The 15469-nt window shown below is 41.5% G+C and overlaps 1 protein-coding gene across 2 annotated transcripts in view; it reads right to left on the bottom strand.

Annotated features, from left to right (window-relative positions):
- The window catches only part of CDK17 (cyclin dependent kinase 17), a 129942-nt gene that overhangs the window by 41681 nt on the left and 72792 nt on the right, over positions 1 to 15469 (bottom strand). For both annotated transcript variants that reach the window (XM_061639525.1, XM_061639524.1), the window contains one exon: positions 240 to 365. In XM_061639525.1, the coding sequence (XP_061495509.1) occupies positions 240 to 365 (126 nt within the window). The remainder of the gene's footprint in view (positions 1 to 239; positions 366 to 15469) is intronic.

The following is a 15469-nucleotide window of genomic DNA, read 5'->3' as shown; positions in this document are numbered from 1 at the left end:
AAGAAATCAGAAAAAAATGGAAAAAGTCGGTTTTCCCTTTTCTTTTTTGGTGAAAAAATTAGAAAGAAGTCTTTCCAAATTTTTCATTTTTTTCTCGGCCTCCACATCTCTAGGTGCTACAAGAGACTGTAGTTTTTGTTGCAACAGACACACAAGAGGCCCTTCTGGAATCTGCAAATATTGCCTACACATGCAGGGACTTAGCTTATCTGTCAACTATGAAAACAGGAGGCACTTACCAAGGATGCTCTACGAGATCGTCGACTCATCGGTTGATCAAATGGTGGGCTGTTGATCTGTAGCTTTTCAAGATATCCATCAGGTATCCTGATGTCTGCAGGTAGTGACAAACGCTTGTTCAGGTCCTGAAGAAGTAAAACTCCATTGTTAAAGGGGCGCAGGTAAATGTAGGGATGATTAAAAGAAAATTACAATCATCAACAATTGAAAATATTAATTACAAGGAAGCAGCTGATAACTGAAAGTTGAGGCAACTTGCTCCAATAACCAATAAATCTCAAAACAATGGTGGGCAACTTGCTTCCAATGTGAGCTGCAGTTGCATTAAACATCTCAACTACTTCGATAAAACAAATCTGTATTTCCACTACTGCACAAGAGCGTACTACCTCATTATGCAATCCTATACATGTAAACTGAGAAATAAGCCTCACAGAGTTCAGCGGAACTTACTCCCAAGTAAACAAGTATAGGATCGCTGCCTTATTTGTGTTCTCTTACACATACACACAAAATAAAATTTAAAAAGGTAAATACATCTTCAAGTGTAAGTAAGTGCTCAGGCATAAAAACCTTCTCCACAATAATCAGGAAAAATGATATTCAAATCCTTTCAGACACTCACAGTTTGATCACACAGACTTAAATTATAAAATATGTTCATATGTGGTGGGGTTGTGATGTTATACAAGGTTTTTGAGGAAAGGTTTTCTTGGAATGTAGTAAAATAATAAGCCACCATATAGATCCTTCCCCAACACTGGCATTGTTAACTATATTTGATGATAAAAATTCATATACTTTATTATGTACCATGTAAAGAGATGTTAGCAATGCTATTAGCTGCAGCTAGACAGGTAATAGCAAGAAACTGGAAAACTGAGAATGGGGGGGCATTTCAAGAATGAAAAAAATTAACATGGCACTACGCTTTGATGGAAAGATTGACAAAGAAAGTACAAGCAACAAGACAAACAAACATGGAAGATGACTTTGTAGGTCAATGGCACAGATTTATTCTGTGGTCAAAAACTAGTGAAAGTGGGACCTCAACACCAACTTCACAGAATTCTCATGGAAAGACTTAACAGGCTGAAATGGAACAATGCATTGTTCTTCACATTCTCCCTATGTAGTATGAAAATAAGAATGATACAAATTGTAGTAGTGTATACCAGACAAGCCAAAACAAATATGATTTTTATGTATTGCATTTGTTTTTAATGTTGTTATAAATGAAAAATGATTTTAAAAAAGTATTCTTGAGTGCTTTTTCTCCTCAAGTGCACCTCACAGATTGATCATACTTGGCTGACCAAGGGTAATCTCTGGAACCCAATATTCCTAATATTCTATTATATAAATAAAACAGTTCAAAATATGTTCTGGGTTGAGTCCATTACCACCACATTCCTTGGCAAAGTAGTTTACCAGGCTCACATCCTCTATGGTCCCCCCCCCAAAAAAAATCCAAGTGTGGCCTAAATGTTTTCATGACTCAACTATTACTTAACTTTGAACAAGAGAAAGGCCCAATCTGATACTGGATGATACTCTGAATCCAATTGAATTGCACTAATTAAAAGTTTTGATTTACATTATCCTTTTAGGTACCGTAAGTAATTCAAATCTATATTCCTATATATAAACATAAATCAATTGTGAATACAAAGCAGGAGCTAACCTGTATAGTAATTGACAAATTTGCATAATTTGCCTAAATTCTATTACTACTATTATTTATTATGCTTAAAAATTAGATGTTGAACGAAGCACATAAAAAGAGAAGCCATCCCAAATGACTTTACAATAAAGTATAGGCAGCAAAAGACAAATGACAAAGAATATAAAAACTGAATGAGGAAAAAAGACAAAACTACAGTGAAAATAAATTAGACAAAGCTTAGCTGCAAGAGAAAAGAGGGCTTGTCTATCTCAAAAGAAAACAGTTAAGGCCTAAACCAAGCTTCTTGCAATGCCAAATCTTCTCTAACTGCAGCTTTGCCAGATAAGCCACATATATTCTGTGCTGTGTGTGATATTCTTATTTCCAGAAAACAATTTCTGGTATGTTTGCAAACCTATATTCTAGCCAATCACATGCTTCACAGCTAATCACGATGAACAAGAGACAATGTGCTGGTTTAGCTACATACTAAAACACAGGCTTTGAAAAACCAATATTACAAAACAATCCATCTTGTGTTCGTGTTTGTTCTCTAGGCCTTCTCAACAGAGTGCCATCATGTTTTCAAGATTTTTGTACCATAGTAAGAGCTAGAACCTTTCAATTTCAATTAGTTACAATTCTCATAACTTTAATTAGAAAGGTAACCCATGAGCAACTCCTTATGACTGGTCAGTTAAGTTTTTCCCACTTAATCTTGATTTTACAAAAAAAAAGAAATTAGGGTTGTATCCAATGCTATTCTTACTCAGAGTAGGCCTATTGAAATGAACAGACATGACTAACTTAGGTACATTAATTTCAACTTAGTTGGATACAACTCAACTTTTAATTTTAATACATCTGCACCTACTTCAGGAACCATTATTTTGGGTCATAATGAGGAAAAATTAGATTTTTGTTCCTTTGACTATCTCTAGGCCCATAAAACTTCATCCCATACTCAACATCAGGACTGAAATAATGTAGTAGTTTTCTCTGCTGGTGGCGGCTTGTTCAGCTTTGGACCTGTTCTGCCTTATGTTTCAACCAAGTTTAGGCCCAGTTCAGACATATGAGAAACCATGATTTTCCACTACATGAAAAGGCTTCTTGAACCTTAGGATCACATGCTCTCCATTCCCCTCTTTCGCACATTAGGAGAGGATTGAAAGCTTCTGCCATACTTTTAACACAACCACAGTTCCCTGAGATCTCCAAACTCAGGGATCAATAGTTTGTTTACAACTTCAGTTTGAGAACAAGCCAGGATCTGAAACCATAGTTTAAATTTCTTCCAATATCTAGGAAGGTTTGTCAAGAATAAGGTCATCTTGCACATCAATTTTTTGTGATGACTTGCAAACTCCCAACAGTTCTCATAATGGATTTTTAGTACTTGATACAGTTTCATGCCCTTGAAGCTTAAGTAGGTTTGGGTTTGATTAGTTACTGAATAGGAGGGACTGTCTGGGAAGAGCAAAGAAGAGGACAGACCTCCCAGAAAACTGTGAGACATAAGCTTTAATGATATAGGTGCAGTTCACAGGCCAGAAAGCACAAAAAGGTGAATTAACAACCAGCAAAGAGAGACTAAGGTTGCAATGTGATACATGTCCACTCAGAACTTACTTCTGAAAGTTCTATTGGTTCCCATGAGACTTATTCCCAGGTAAGTGTGCACTGGATTGCAACCTAAAATAATTACTTAAGGTCACCAAATCTATTTTATTACAGTAGCTGAGAAGTATATAATAAATCAAGATGACAGGCATTTGATTGACTCTTAATTATAGCATCTTTCTTACTACTGCATGCCACCATGGAGAGAGTGAATAAATGAAAAACCATGTCCACATGCCATGGTCATCCAGATCTCCTAACATTACCAATGAGAAGATGGTGGAAGATTCTGCTTCCAAGTCTGCAGATGTCAGTTTGATTGCCCAAATAACCCATTATAGGTTAAATGAAAGTGATTTGTTCTCTTGTGTAAGTATCAGCCTGGATGAGCCATCTCACCAGCTTCAACTAGCATCAGGAAGACATCATGTCTGCAACAGCCACAAGCTGCTTGCTAATAAGTTACAGTGCTGTTGTTCAGCAAAGAGTACTCAATGTGGTTTGTTTGCTCATAATGTTGTTTGCTCTACAGTTTAATTTCCTGATAAGCTGACCTTAAAGGGCCCACAGCCTTACAAGTACAAATATAAAGTACATATGTTACTATTTAATTGTATCTTCCAAATGAAATGAAACTGTCATACATGCCTTTGTGACACATAGATGCACTTCTCTTACTAGTTTTGTATTATATACTGTACTGCTAATACTGCATGAGCTCTCCCCCTCATTTTTTTTTTTGGAGGGAACAGGGAGTTATCTTATCACACTACATTTTGTAACATGACAGAACCAGGACACCTGTAGTCAACTGGATACACAAACTGAAGAACAGTAACTTCCACAGTCTTTTAAAGATAAGAGTTGTGAGGTTCACAACTCAACCTTTTTTTCAGGATACTCTAGTCTATGGTATTCTACACACATCCACACACCCCACAATGGTCAGTCAGCATTTCATGCCTACTTAGCATACTCAATAATTACTGGGCTGTTGGGGTGTGTGTCCTCCTTAGCTTTCCCACTTAGAAGTTTTGGGATATGTTCCTTCAAGGAGTTAAAATTATATACATGATTCTCCTACAAGTGAGGTAGGTTAGGTTTAGAGACAGTGACTGTCCCCAAGTCATCCAGTGAGCTTCATGGCTGGGTAGGGATTTGAAGCCAGATCTCCCAGGTCCTAGCCCAGTACTCTAACTACTACACTACAGTGGCTCCTTATACTGCTTCGGTTTAAATCTCAACATACTGAAATGTAAATGGAAGGTAAATAAGCTTTAGCTGTGCATGAACAAGAGGTCACACAAGGATAATAAATGTAACTTCTTCAGCAGTTTTTGTTCTTCTGCTTGTGCAAGAGCTTACACAAAAAAAGTCTTGCATTCTGAAATATCCTTGGATGAGTTTCACTTACTTCACACAGTCCTTTAGTACAAGGTGGCCAATTCATGAAAAGGAATCTTCCCCAAACCCCTGCATTTTAAAGACAGCAAATATTTTTGTTTTGTATGTCACATTAGGCAACTTGTTGGAAAGGTAATGTGTAAAAGTAAATAAATAAAATTAAAATGCCCAAATAAAGACATTTAGGCCATAACACTAATCTATGTGTAGGCACCAGACAATTTTCAAACATGAATCATGGTGCACCATTTGTTGGCTTACTCTATCATCATGCCATGTCAGGAACACACTCAGCCAATGACAATGAGTAATACTTCACTCATGAAGGAAGTTAATTTTTCTGCTGCACAGAATGACTTACAAGTGATCATCATCACAATGTTTATTACACTCAGCTGTTTAATGTTCTGTTGAAACCAAAAAGTGAAGTGTTCTGTTGAAATTAAAAAGTGAAGATTAAATCTTACAAGTCCTTCCCTTCTAGGAGTAATAATGATCATGAAAAAAAATGAAATGGACTGCCTTCAAGTCAATTCCGACTAATGGCAACGCTATGAATAGGGTTTTCATGGTAAGCGGTATTCAGAGGTGGTTTTACCATTGCCTTCCTCTGAGGCTGAGAGGCAGTGACCGGCCCAAGGTCACCCAGTGAACTTCATGGCTGTGTGGGGATTCAAACCCTGGTCTCCCAGGTCGTAGTCCAACACTCTAACCACTACACCACACCGGCTCACATAATGATCATACCATTTAAAAAAAAAGTAGGAGGGGGGCTCCTGTACCTTTAACAGTTGTGTAGAAGAGGTAGTTTCAGCCACTGTAGCTTATCATGCACAGTGAAATTTCCTCTTCTCTGTCCTCTTTTGCATCTTGCTCCCCAATGTAAAAAGGCTGTGTTGAATTTCCATGTCTGTGCCCCTCAACCTCTGTTCATGGTGAGTGACAACTGCTCTTGCCAAAATTGCTTTCAACTGTGATTGACATGGGCTCAACTAAGAAAGAGAGAGAACCTAAGATACCTTTGCCAGCTCAACAGCAATAGTAAAGAATTTAAATTTGACGCAATTGCTTTCTGTGTTACTGAAACGCTGAGAACACACCAGGAGCCACTTCTTTGGCAGGTAAATGTGTCAAATACGTACACATGATTGCATGTATGTAGATCACTGCTGTAGGGGGTTGACTTGACATACACATATATATATTGTTTAAAACATGCCTGTTCTAAACTAAATTCAGTTTTTAAAAACAATCTGCTTAGTGGGTTTGTAAAAATATTTCATAATTTGAAAAAGGATGTTCTATATAATAGAAGTAAAGATCACGGTCAAACTGAAGGCCCTCTTCAGCTGTTATGCCTCTCCCATGGGATGAGAAGTGTGGGGGTGAGAGTGCCAACTCTACCCACTTTGTCATGTCACTGCCATCCTCCACATGTTGGAGGATTATGTCTGCAGTGGAGAAATCAGCTTTACTCCCTGCATGAGCAGAGATCTAAATCATGTGGGAAAAGCTTTCCAATGCAAGCAATTGCCCTCCAACATGGGGGGCAGTGGTGACTGCCATAGTGACATGATGGCAGGGGTTGAGATGGGTGGCTCATCTCCATTCTCCCTCATGTAATTCTAATTGTGTGAGGGAAACTAATGCCCTAACAGGACTTGAGAATGTCAAGTGTAGAGAAAGAAAAGTGGCTGTTTTAATTCAGCACAAACAGTTCTGCATCTATGAAACTTATTTACTTATGTATTTATTATTTGATTTATATCCCACCCTTCCTCCCAGCAGGAGCCCAGGGCGACTTTAAGATTAGGATCAGTTACACAGCAGATCAAAGAACTTAAAATAGACCTCTTATAATTCACAAATCGCAATAAAGTATTGTATGCTGAAGATGCAACTCTTCACCCTGGCTTTTGACACTTGAGATATGTATTTTACACAACTTCTCTAGTTGTGAATGTAATTTGGCTAAAACTGTTTTTAACAATGTATTTTATATTGTTTTGACCCACCCTAATCAATTTAATAACAACAACAACAATGCAAAAGCTACCACATACGAATAGAAAACTGAAAGCAAGAATGGGCAATGAGCTTTACAAATGTCATCAGCGGTAGCACAATTAGCATAATCACTTATTCATGTAGCACAGACTTCATGCTCAATGTTCATGTTCCTATTCTAGAATCCATATGCAGTATTCCATCCCTGCCCCTCCAGGATTTCTACATTTTCAGCCCACAAGTATTTTTGCATTCCCCCATGTTCACAGGCTCTACTTTACAGCAATTGCTCACCAGGAAAAATGATGGGGTCTTGCCACAGAAACATACTCCTTTTCACTAGTGCCACAGCACTTTGTGTGGTTGCAATTAGTGGAAACTATTTTATCCCGCACCACAAGGGAAATATTCCTTCTATTCTACAGCCAGTCCCACCCAAGCCCTTCATAAGAAGATACAGTCTATTAGTGGAGAAGCTTCTCTCTGTCCCCACCAAGCCCAGCTTTTGCCATTTTTTTCCTAGATCAGGAAAGAGCATCTGATCTTATTTCTTCTCACAAATGCTGCTAATTTATTTTATTAAGGTAGTACTTAGCTATGGGAATCAGAAATTACTTTATTGATTTATAACCTGCCTACTAACCAAAGTTCTTGAGGCAACTCAGAACATTTTCCCTGTTATATATGCTCCAAGTCAGTAAGAGGAGTCACTGTCAAGTGGTCTCAACTATTAAATAAAATACTTTTGGAAAGCAGACCTCTTGCAAACTTATCTTTGCAATCTCTAACTTGTTATCAACAGCCTCATTTTTAAGAGAACCCAGAAGTCTTGCCAACACTGACATCATTGGTTGTGCTTGCCAACAGACATGTAGTTAAATCATGTCATTCTAATTTCAATGGCATTAGAAACAAGTACTCTGAATTCAGAGGAATAAAATGGAAGCACTAAAGAGTGCAAGAAAAATGTTTCCAGAGTTTCTCTGATGAACTGAATTATGATTAATATGTACCTTTTTTTAGCTGCTAAATGTAAAAGGTTTTCAGTTACAATGTTTAATTTGAGTGGGGGGAGGAGAGATAAGTACAGCAAATGCCAAGGTTGCTCTTTACATTATCAGCACAATAAGTGAAACAGGCAACAAGTCATTCAGATCAACAGGAAAAAATGTTTACTGCTGACATTTGAATTTAATCTAAAAAACAAAATTATAACAAGCAAGTGTTTGGGGGACTTTATTTGGGGCAACAACTTTGTAAGGGTGTACTATGAAGTAGACCTTAAAGTAGCTTTTGTACTTTTATGTTAAAAATATCAAATAGTTACATTATCTTAGTTTTGCTGCAGTTTTCTTCAGGTACATAACAGGATGGCTGGCATTCATGCAAAGTCTTATAAGTGAAGGAAATTAAGTATACTTTCCTCCCTTTGTTTACTATCATACAAAATTCCATTTGTTAAAACAGGAAGAGAGAAAAGATGAAGCTGAGAATTCTCCTATTGTGTTTAGTTTCTGAAGTGTTATGCAGATTAGTAAGAGGCATTAAATGAAAGCCTCAAGAACAAGGGAGGGAAACCTGTGGCCCTCCAGGTACTGTTAGGCTCCATCTCCTATCAGCCTCAGACACCATAGCCAATAGTTAAACCATGTACCTCCAATTACATGTTGTAGTTCAACAATATCTGGAGGGCCACAGGTCCCCCATTCTTGCTCAAGAATAACCTGAGTCATTCACAAGAGTTAATGCATACCATGCTGAAGTCCATATTCACATTTTCTCCACCCAACTTTCAGACGACTGAAAGGTCTCTGTAACCATATTTAGCAGCACTCTTGAAGTCCAGAGGGTTTCAAGCCCAAAGCCCTTGAAACCTGCTTAGCTCCTGGATTATTAATGACAGAATAATTTTGAGCAGTTTGGCTTTCAATTAAAAGATCATGTGATTTGATCATGGATGAGTGTGCCAATTTGGTGTGCATTACTGAGACCTGGGTGGGTGAGCTCAGAGGAGATGATCTGACCCAGCTTTGCCCACCTGTATACTTGGTGCAACACAAGCACAGGGTGCAGGTACCCGGAGGAGGGATTGCTGTGGTCTACAGAACTTCCAACTCTGTCACCAGGAAACCACTCTGTCTTGAAGCTGGCTGTGAGGGCCTGCACCTAGTGTCAGGAAAAGGAGACAGGAAACTAAGGAACTAAGGTTCCTGTTGGTGTACTGTCCACCCTGCTGCCCGGCAGCTCCTCTGACCGAGCTGGTGGAGGCCGTCTTAGCTGTGGTATTGGAGGAGCCCAGAACGACAGTCATGCATGATTTCAAAGTCCATGCTGAGGTTGCCTCTAGTGTTCTGGCTCGGGACTTCATGGCCTCCATGACGACCATGGGGCTGTCTCAAGTTGTAACCGGCCTGACGCAAAGGGCAGGGCACACCCTCGACTTGGTTTTTTGCTCCAGATGGAGAAAGGGTGGTGTGTGGATGTCATCCCATTGTCATGGTCAGACCACTTCCTGGTGAAGTTTAGGCTCCTACTGGGAGGAAGGGTGGGATATAAATCAAATAAGAAGTAAGTAAGTAAGTAAATAAAAGTTTAGACTTACTGCTCTGATCCTCCCCTGCAGGGGTGGTGGACAGATTAAGGTGGTCTGCCCTCGGAGACTAATGGAATCCACTGGATTCCTGAATGCCCTGGGGAAGTTCCCAGTAGATAGTGCAGGTGACCTTGTTGAGGGCATGTTGGGCCCTTGACACAGTTGCCCAAGAGCGCCCTCTCCAGCACTGTGGAGCCCAGTTTGCACCTTGGGCTAAGGGCAATGAAACAGGCTGGATGATGGCTAGAGCGCAACTGATGAAAGACATGTTGTGAGGCTGATCGGGCACAAGTAAAACATCATAACTGTGCCTACTGTGTGGTGGTGAAGGCGGCGAAGAAGGCCACTTCTCTGCTACCATTGCATCCTCAAGTAGCCATCCAGTGGAGCTTTTCCATATTGTCAGGGGTCTGTTAACATCAACTCAAGGAAATGGAGTTTTAGACCTTTTGGAAGCCCATTGTGAATTGTTTGCAAGGCACTTTTACGGTAAAGCTGCTTGCCCCCATAGCAATCTTGATGCCCCATCCACATCTAGTGTAGTCCCCAATGAGGTGTCAGTTGATGTAGCCTAATGATGTGGACAAGCTGCTTGAGATGATGTAGCCAGCAATGTGTCCTCTTGAGCCTTGTCCTTCTTGGCTTATTAAAGCTTGCTGAAGGTGGTTGACTGAGTGGATCCAGGGTGTGGACAATGCATCATTGTGGGAGGGAGTGGTTCCAGCCATCCTGAAAGAGGTGGTGATCCAACCACTCCTGAAAAGCCCACCCTAGACCCATTGGCTTGTAACAACTACCACCCAGTCACAAATACCCCCTTTTTAGGGAAGGTGATTGAGAGTGTTGTTTCACAGCAATTGCAAGTACTCTTGGATGAAACAGATTATCTTGACCAATTCCAATCTGGGTTCAGGCCTGGTTACGGGACTGAATCGGTCTTGGTTGCCCTGATGGATGACAATTATCGGGAGAAGGACGGGGAAGTGAGACTCTGTTATTCTTACTTGATCTCTCAGCGGCTTTTGATACTATTGATCATGTTATCCTTCTGAATTGGAGGCACAGTTTTACAGTGGGTTCGATCCTACCTCCAGGTTTTCAGAGAATAGCATTGGGTGATTGTCTTTTGGCCCCCTGGCAGTTGTGCTGTGGGGTGCTGCAGGGTACCATGTTGTCCCTGATGCTGTTTAACATCTATATGAAGCCCTTGGGAGTGGTCATCAGGAGATTTGGGGCAAGTGTCAGCAGTACACTGATGATACTCAGCTCTATTTCTCTGTAACAACGGAATCAGTAGAGGCCATGCAGGCCTGGACTCGGTGGTGGGCTGGATGAGGGCCAATAAACTGAGTCTGAATTCTAGGAAGACAGAGGTGTTGTGGGTTGGTGGTTCCCAAGTTTGGATAATTGGTCAGTTGCCTGCTTTGGATGGGGTTGTACTACCTCTGAAAGAGCAGGTTCGTAGACCGGGGGTGCTCCTAGATCCATCTTTGTCGCTAGAGGCCCAGGTGACCTCAGTTGCTCGGAATGCCTTTTACTAGCTTTGGCTGGTAAGACAGCTGTGGCCGTTTCTGGACTGGGATAGTCTGACCACTGTTGTCCACGCACAGGTAACCTCCAGGCTGGATTACTGTAATGCGTGCTATGTGGGGCTGCCCTTGAGGTTGGTCTGGAAGCTGCAGCTGGTGCAAAATGTGGTGGGAGATTGCTCACGATCAGACACTGGTTAGAGCAGCAATTGCAGCCTACCAAGTGGCAACAAAGGCAACAAAGAGGGATTTCTTTGCTGCCTCTATTGCGTCCGCAGAGTGTTGTCCCAGGAGGCTGTTCCAAGTGGTCCGAAGTCTGGTCAGTCCAGCTGTGCAGGAACCAATGGAACATTCTAAAGCCTCCTGTGACATATTTGCCAAACACTTTGCTGATAAAATTGAGCGCCTGAAGAGCACGATTCCGTATACCTTGGATACAGAAAGTGTGCCAGAGTCGGCCAGTTGCATTTCGGTCTGGTGGGATCGGTTTCAGCCTCTTCCCTCTGAGGAAGTGGACAAGGTGCTCTCTACTGTGAGGCCGACCACTTGTTTGCTTGATCCTTGCCCCACATGGCTCATTTTGGGCTGTAAAGAGAAACTGAGCGAAGGGATCAAGGCAGTGGTGAATGCTTCCTTAGAAGAAGGTGCAGTGCCATTAGCCCTCAAGGAGGCGGTAATAAAGCCCATTCTGAAAAAGTCCTCCTTGGATCCCCAAGAATTGAACAACTTGCGCCCAGTTTCTAATTTACCTTTCTTGGGCAAGGTGACTGAGCGAGTGGTGGCCAAACAGTTACAGACACACTTGGATGAAGCAGATTATTTGGATCCATTCCAGTCGGGCTTCAGGACTGGTCATGGAACTGAAACAGCCTTGGTCGCTCTGGTGGATGATTTAAGGAGGGCGTTGGATAAGGAAGAACATGCATTCCTCGTCCTCCTGGATCTCTCAGCGGCTTTTGATACCGTCGACCACGGTATCCTTTTAGATCGCCTGAAGGGAATGGGAATAGGGGGCACCGTTTTACGGTGGTTCCGTTCCTATCTCTCAGACAGGCATCAACGGGTGGCATTGGGGGATGAGGTTTCAGACCCTTGGCCTCTCAATTGTGGTGTGCCACAGGGTTCTATCCTCTCCCCCATGCTATTCAACATCTATGTAAAGCCGCTGGGAGCCATCATCAGGAGATTTGGGCTGCGGTGCCACCAATATGCAGATGACACCCAGCTCTATCTCTCATTCAAGTCCTCTCCAGAGTTGGCTGTGGAGACCATTTCCAATTGCCTGGGGTCAGTAAGTGAATGGATGGGAGGAAATAGGCTGAAACTAAACCCTGACAAGACCGAGGTGCTGCTCGTGGGAGACAGGAGAAGGTTGGGAGATATAGACCTGGTGCTCAAGGGGGTAAAACTGCCCCAGAAGGACCAGGTCCGCAGCCTTGGGGTCATCCTTGACTCCCAGCTGTCCATGGAGGCTCAGATCTTGGCAGTGAGCAGGGCAGCCTGGTATCAATTACATCTGATACAGAGGCTGCGACCCTACCTTCCTGTCCATCTTCTCCCATGGGTGGTGCATGCCCTGGTCTCCTCTCGCTTAGACTACTGTAATGCGCTGTACGTGGGGTTACCCTTGAAAACGGTCTGGAAATTACAGCTGGTACAGAACGCGGCGGTGCGTCTGATTAAGAACAGCCGTCGCCGTGATCACATCACTCCGGTGTTAGAAGATCTACACTGGCTACCAGTTGTTTACCGGGCCCAATTCAAGGTGTTGGTATTAACCTTTAAAGCCCTATACGGTCTCGGCCCAGTTTATCTGAAGGAGCGCCTCCAGCATCAACAAATATGCCGCCTGACGAGATCAGCCACTCAAGACCTTCTCTCGGTCCCACCAGTTAAAACAGCTAGGCTGGTGCGGACCAGAGAGAGGGCATTCTCAATTGTGGCCCCCACCCTCTGGAACTCTCTCCCTTACGATCTTCGCCATGCTCCCTCCCTGCCCAGTTTTTGCCAAGCCTTGAAAACCTGGCTATTCAGGCAGGCCTACAAGACCCCTGGAGTAGCTTAATTTTATTGGCGATAGTTGTGGACGGTTTTAGCGTAAATTTTATATCAAAGCTTTGGTTATATGTGTATTGATATGTTGTATTTATTTGATTTTGTACGGCGCCTAGAGTGGCCGCTAAATGCGGCCAGATAGGTGGCCTAGAAATAAAATTTTATTATTATTATTATTATCACTGGGACAGGGTATTGCCAACATGTCACCCCACTACTGAAAGAATTGCACTGGCTGCCCGTTAGGTACTGGGCTAAGTTCAAGGTTCTGGTTTTGGTGTACAAAGCCCTATACACCTTGGGACCAGGATACCTGAAAGATCGTCTTATCCCTTATATACCCAGTCGATCACTGCACTCTGCAGTTGAGGGCCTCCGGCAAATACCATCTTATCAAGAGGTCTGTCCCGCACAACATAGGAAATGGACCTTTAGTGTAGTGGCACCTACCCTTTTGAATTCCTCCCCTTAAATATAAGACAGGCACCATCTCTGTTATCTTTTCGGCGCCTACTGAAGACCTTCCTCTTTCAACAAGCCTTTTAAACAGAGACCTCAGTGTGCGTCTGTGTTGGAACTGGTTTTTTAAGATGTTTTTAAGATTTTTTTAAAAGATGTTTTAAAAATATTTTTAATGTCTGTTTTTATGATGTTTTATAGTGTTTTTAGTGTTTTTGTTTGCTGCCCTGGGCTCCTACTGGGAGGAAGGGTGGGATATAAATTTTATTTATTTATTTATTTATTTATTTATTTATTTATTATTATTATTATTATTATTATTAACCACCACCACCACCACCACCTCCTCCTCAGACATTTTCCAAATAGTCAAAATAAACTTAAGTATGACTTGGGCCAGAATCCCAACTTTAGGCATATATAAGGGCCTGGGATTTTTTCCGCTTCCTCTCCCTTTTAACCAGAAGATGCCGTATCATAACTTGCATTTATAAGACTCCTTTGCTTTAAAGGTGATTTGCCATGTGATATGGGGAGCTGTAGCTCAAGAAATACAGCATGGAGCAGAGGTTGGGAATGCCTGGCCCACAGGCCTAATTAGGCTCACTAGACCTCCCCATTTGGCCTGTGACACTGTTCTGGCCAAGCCACACCCATGTGCCCTACATGCAAGTAAAGACACAGCTGGGTGAAAGGGGGTTTTCAGGGACCCTGTGCAAAGCCTTATACACAGCTTTCTGGAAAAGGCAGGTACTCAGCTGACTGTTGGAGATACACACGTATCAATGATCAGCTGATTATAGGAGCTTGCATAGGTCCCAAAATAAAAAATAGCCACCCCCCAAAAAAATTTTGAAACCCAAAACGGATTAAAAGCATCAGAAATCTGGCAGTCGAATGTCTGCCAGAAAAGAAGAGTTGACAAAAGGCATTAGACAGGAGGGCAAAACAGAAGTTATTTTTCAGCAACATTAGGTGCCCTTCACAACACAAATCTGGGCATGTTTGCTTATAATGCTTTGATACAAAACTCTCTAAATTATGTTTGTACATCTCATAGTTTGAGATTTCAAGATACTGTTAAGAGATTTTGAGCATCTGGAATCTGCAACACCATGGCTCTTTGACATGCCTGGGGTTCTCCTCTCTCTGTCTTTTTGAACAGAAACACTGGGAGCTTTGGTGTGAGGGCACTTTTCAGCTGGAAGATGGTGTGGGTGGGAGGAGTAAATCCCCCCCCCGATCTGCAACTCCACAGAAAAAATTCAAAGATGCATTTAATATTTCATCTAGTTGGATCCTGCACCACTCAGAAGAGTTTCTGTCAGCAGATATCCTAAGACAATCAAAAGTGAAAGGTAAATGGGCCATAGCTCTGGGCTCACCCTTCTACTTCCTCTTAGTTTAATTATACCCACCAAGTCACTGGGGGTAAATACATTTACCCAGAGAAGAACTCTGGATCTGTGTTAGAAATGCTTTTTAGTATGTTTTTAAAGTTTTTTTTTAAGATGTTTTGTTTTAATATGTTTTTAAAGAGGTTTTGTTTTTAATATATTTTAAAGTTTGTTTTTATAATGTTTTAGAGTATTTTTAGTGCTTTTGTTTGTTACCCTGGGCTTCTATTAGGAGGAAGGGTGGGATATAAATCGAATAAATAACAGCAACAACAACAACTATAATCCAAGTGATCTTCTTGTTTTGGAACAGTACAGACTCTGGGTGCCTACAGACAGGAGACTTATATCATTACTCAGATCAGATTTGTCTTTGTGTACATTTGGTACTTTAGCTTCCATATGTTCCTATTTTTTCCAGCTAGGATATTCATTGCTATTAAGAGTAGATTAATTTCTACTCTATGACTTATATTTCATACATCCCCGTATTTCA

The sequence above is a fragment of the Rhineura floridana genome, chromosome 8 (genome assembly GCF_030035675.1).
Source record: "Rhineura floridana isolate rRhiFlo1 chromosome 8, rRhiFlo1.hap2, whole genome shotgun sequence".
Classification (NCBI taxonomy): domain Eukaryota; kingdom Metazoa; phylum Chordata; class Lepidosauria; order Squamata; family Rhineuridae; genus Rhineura; species Rhineura floridana.
Note: the sequence above shows the minus strand (reverse complement) of the source record. Positions and strands in the feature narration are given on the sequence as shown.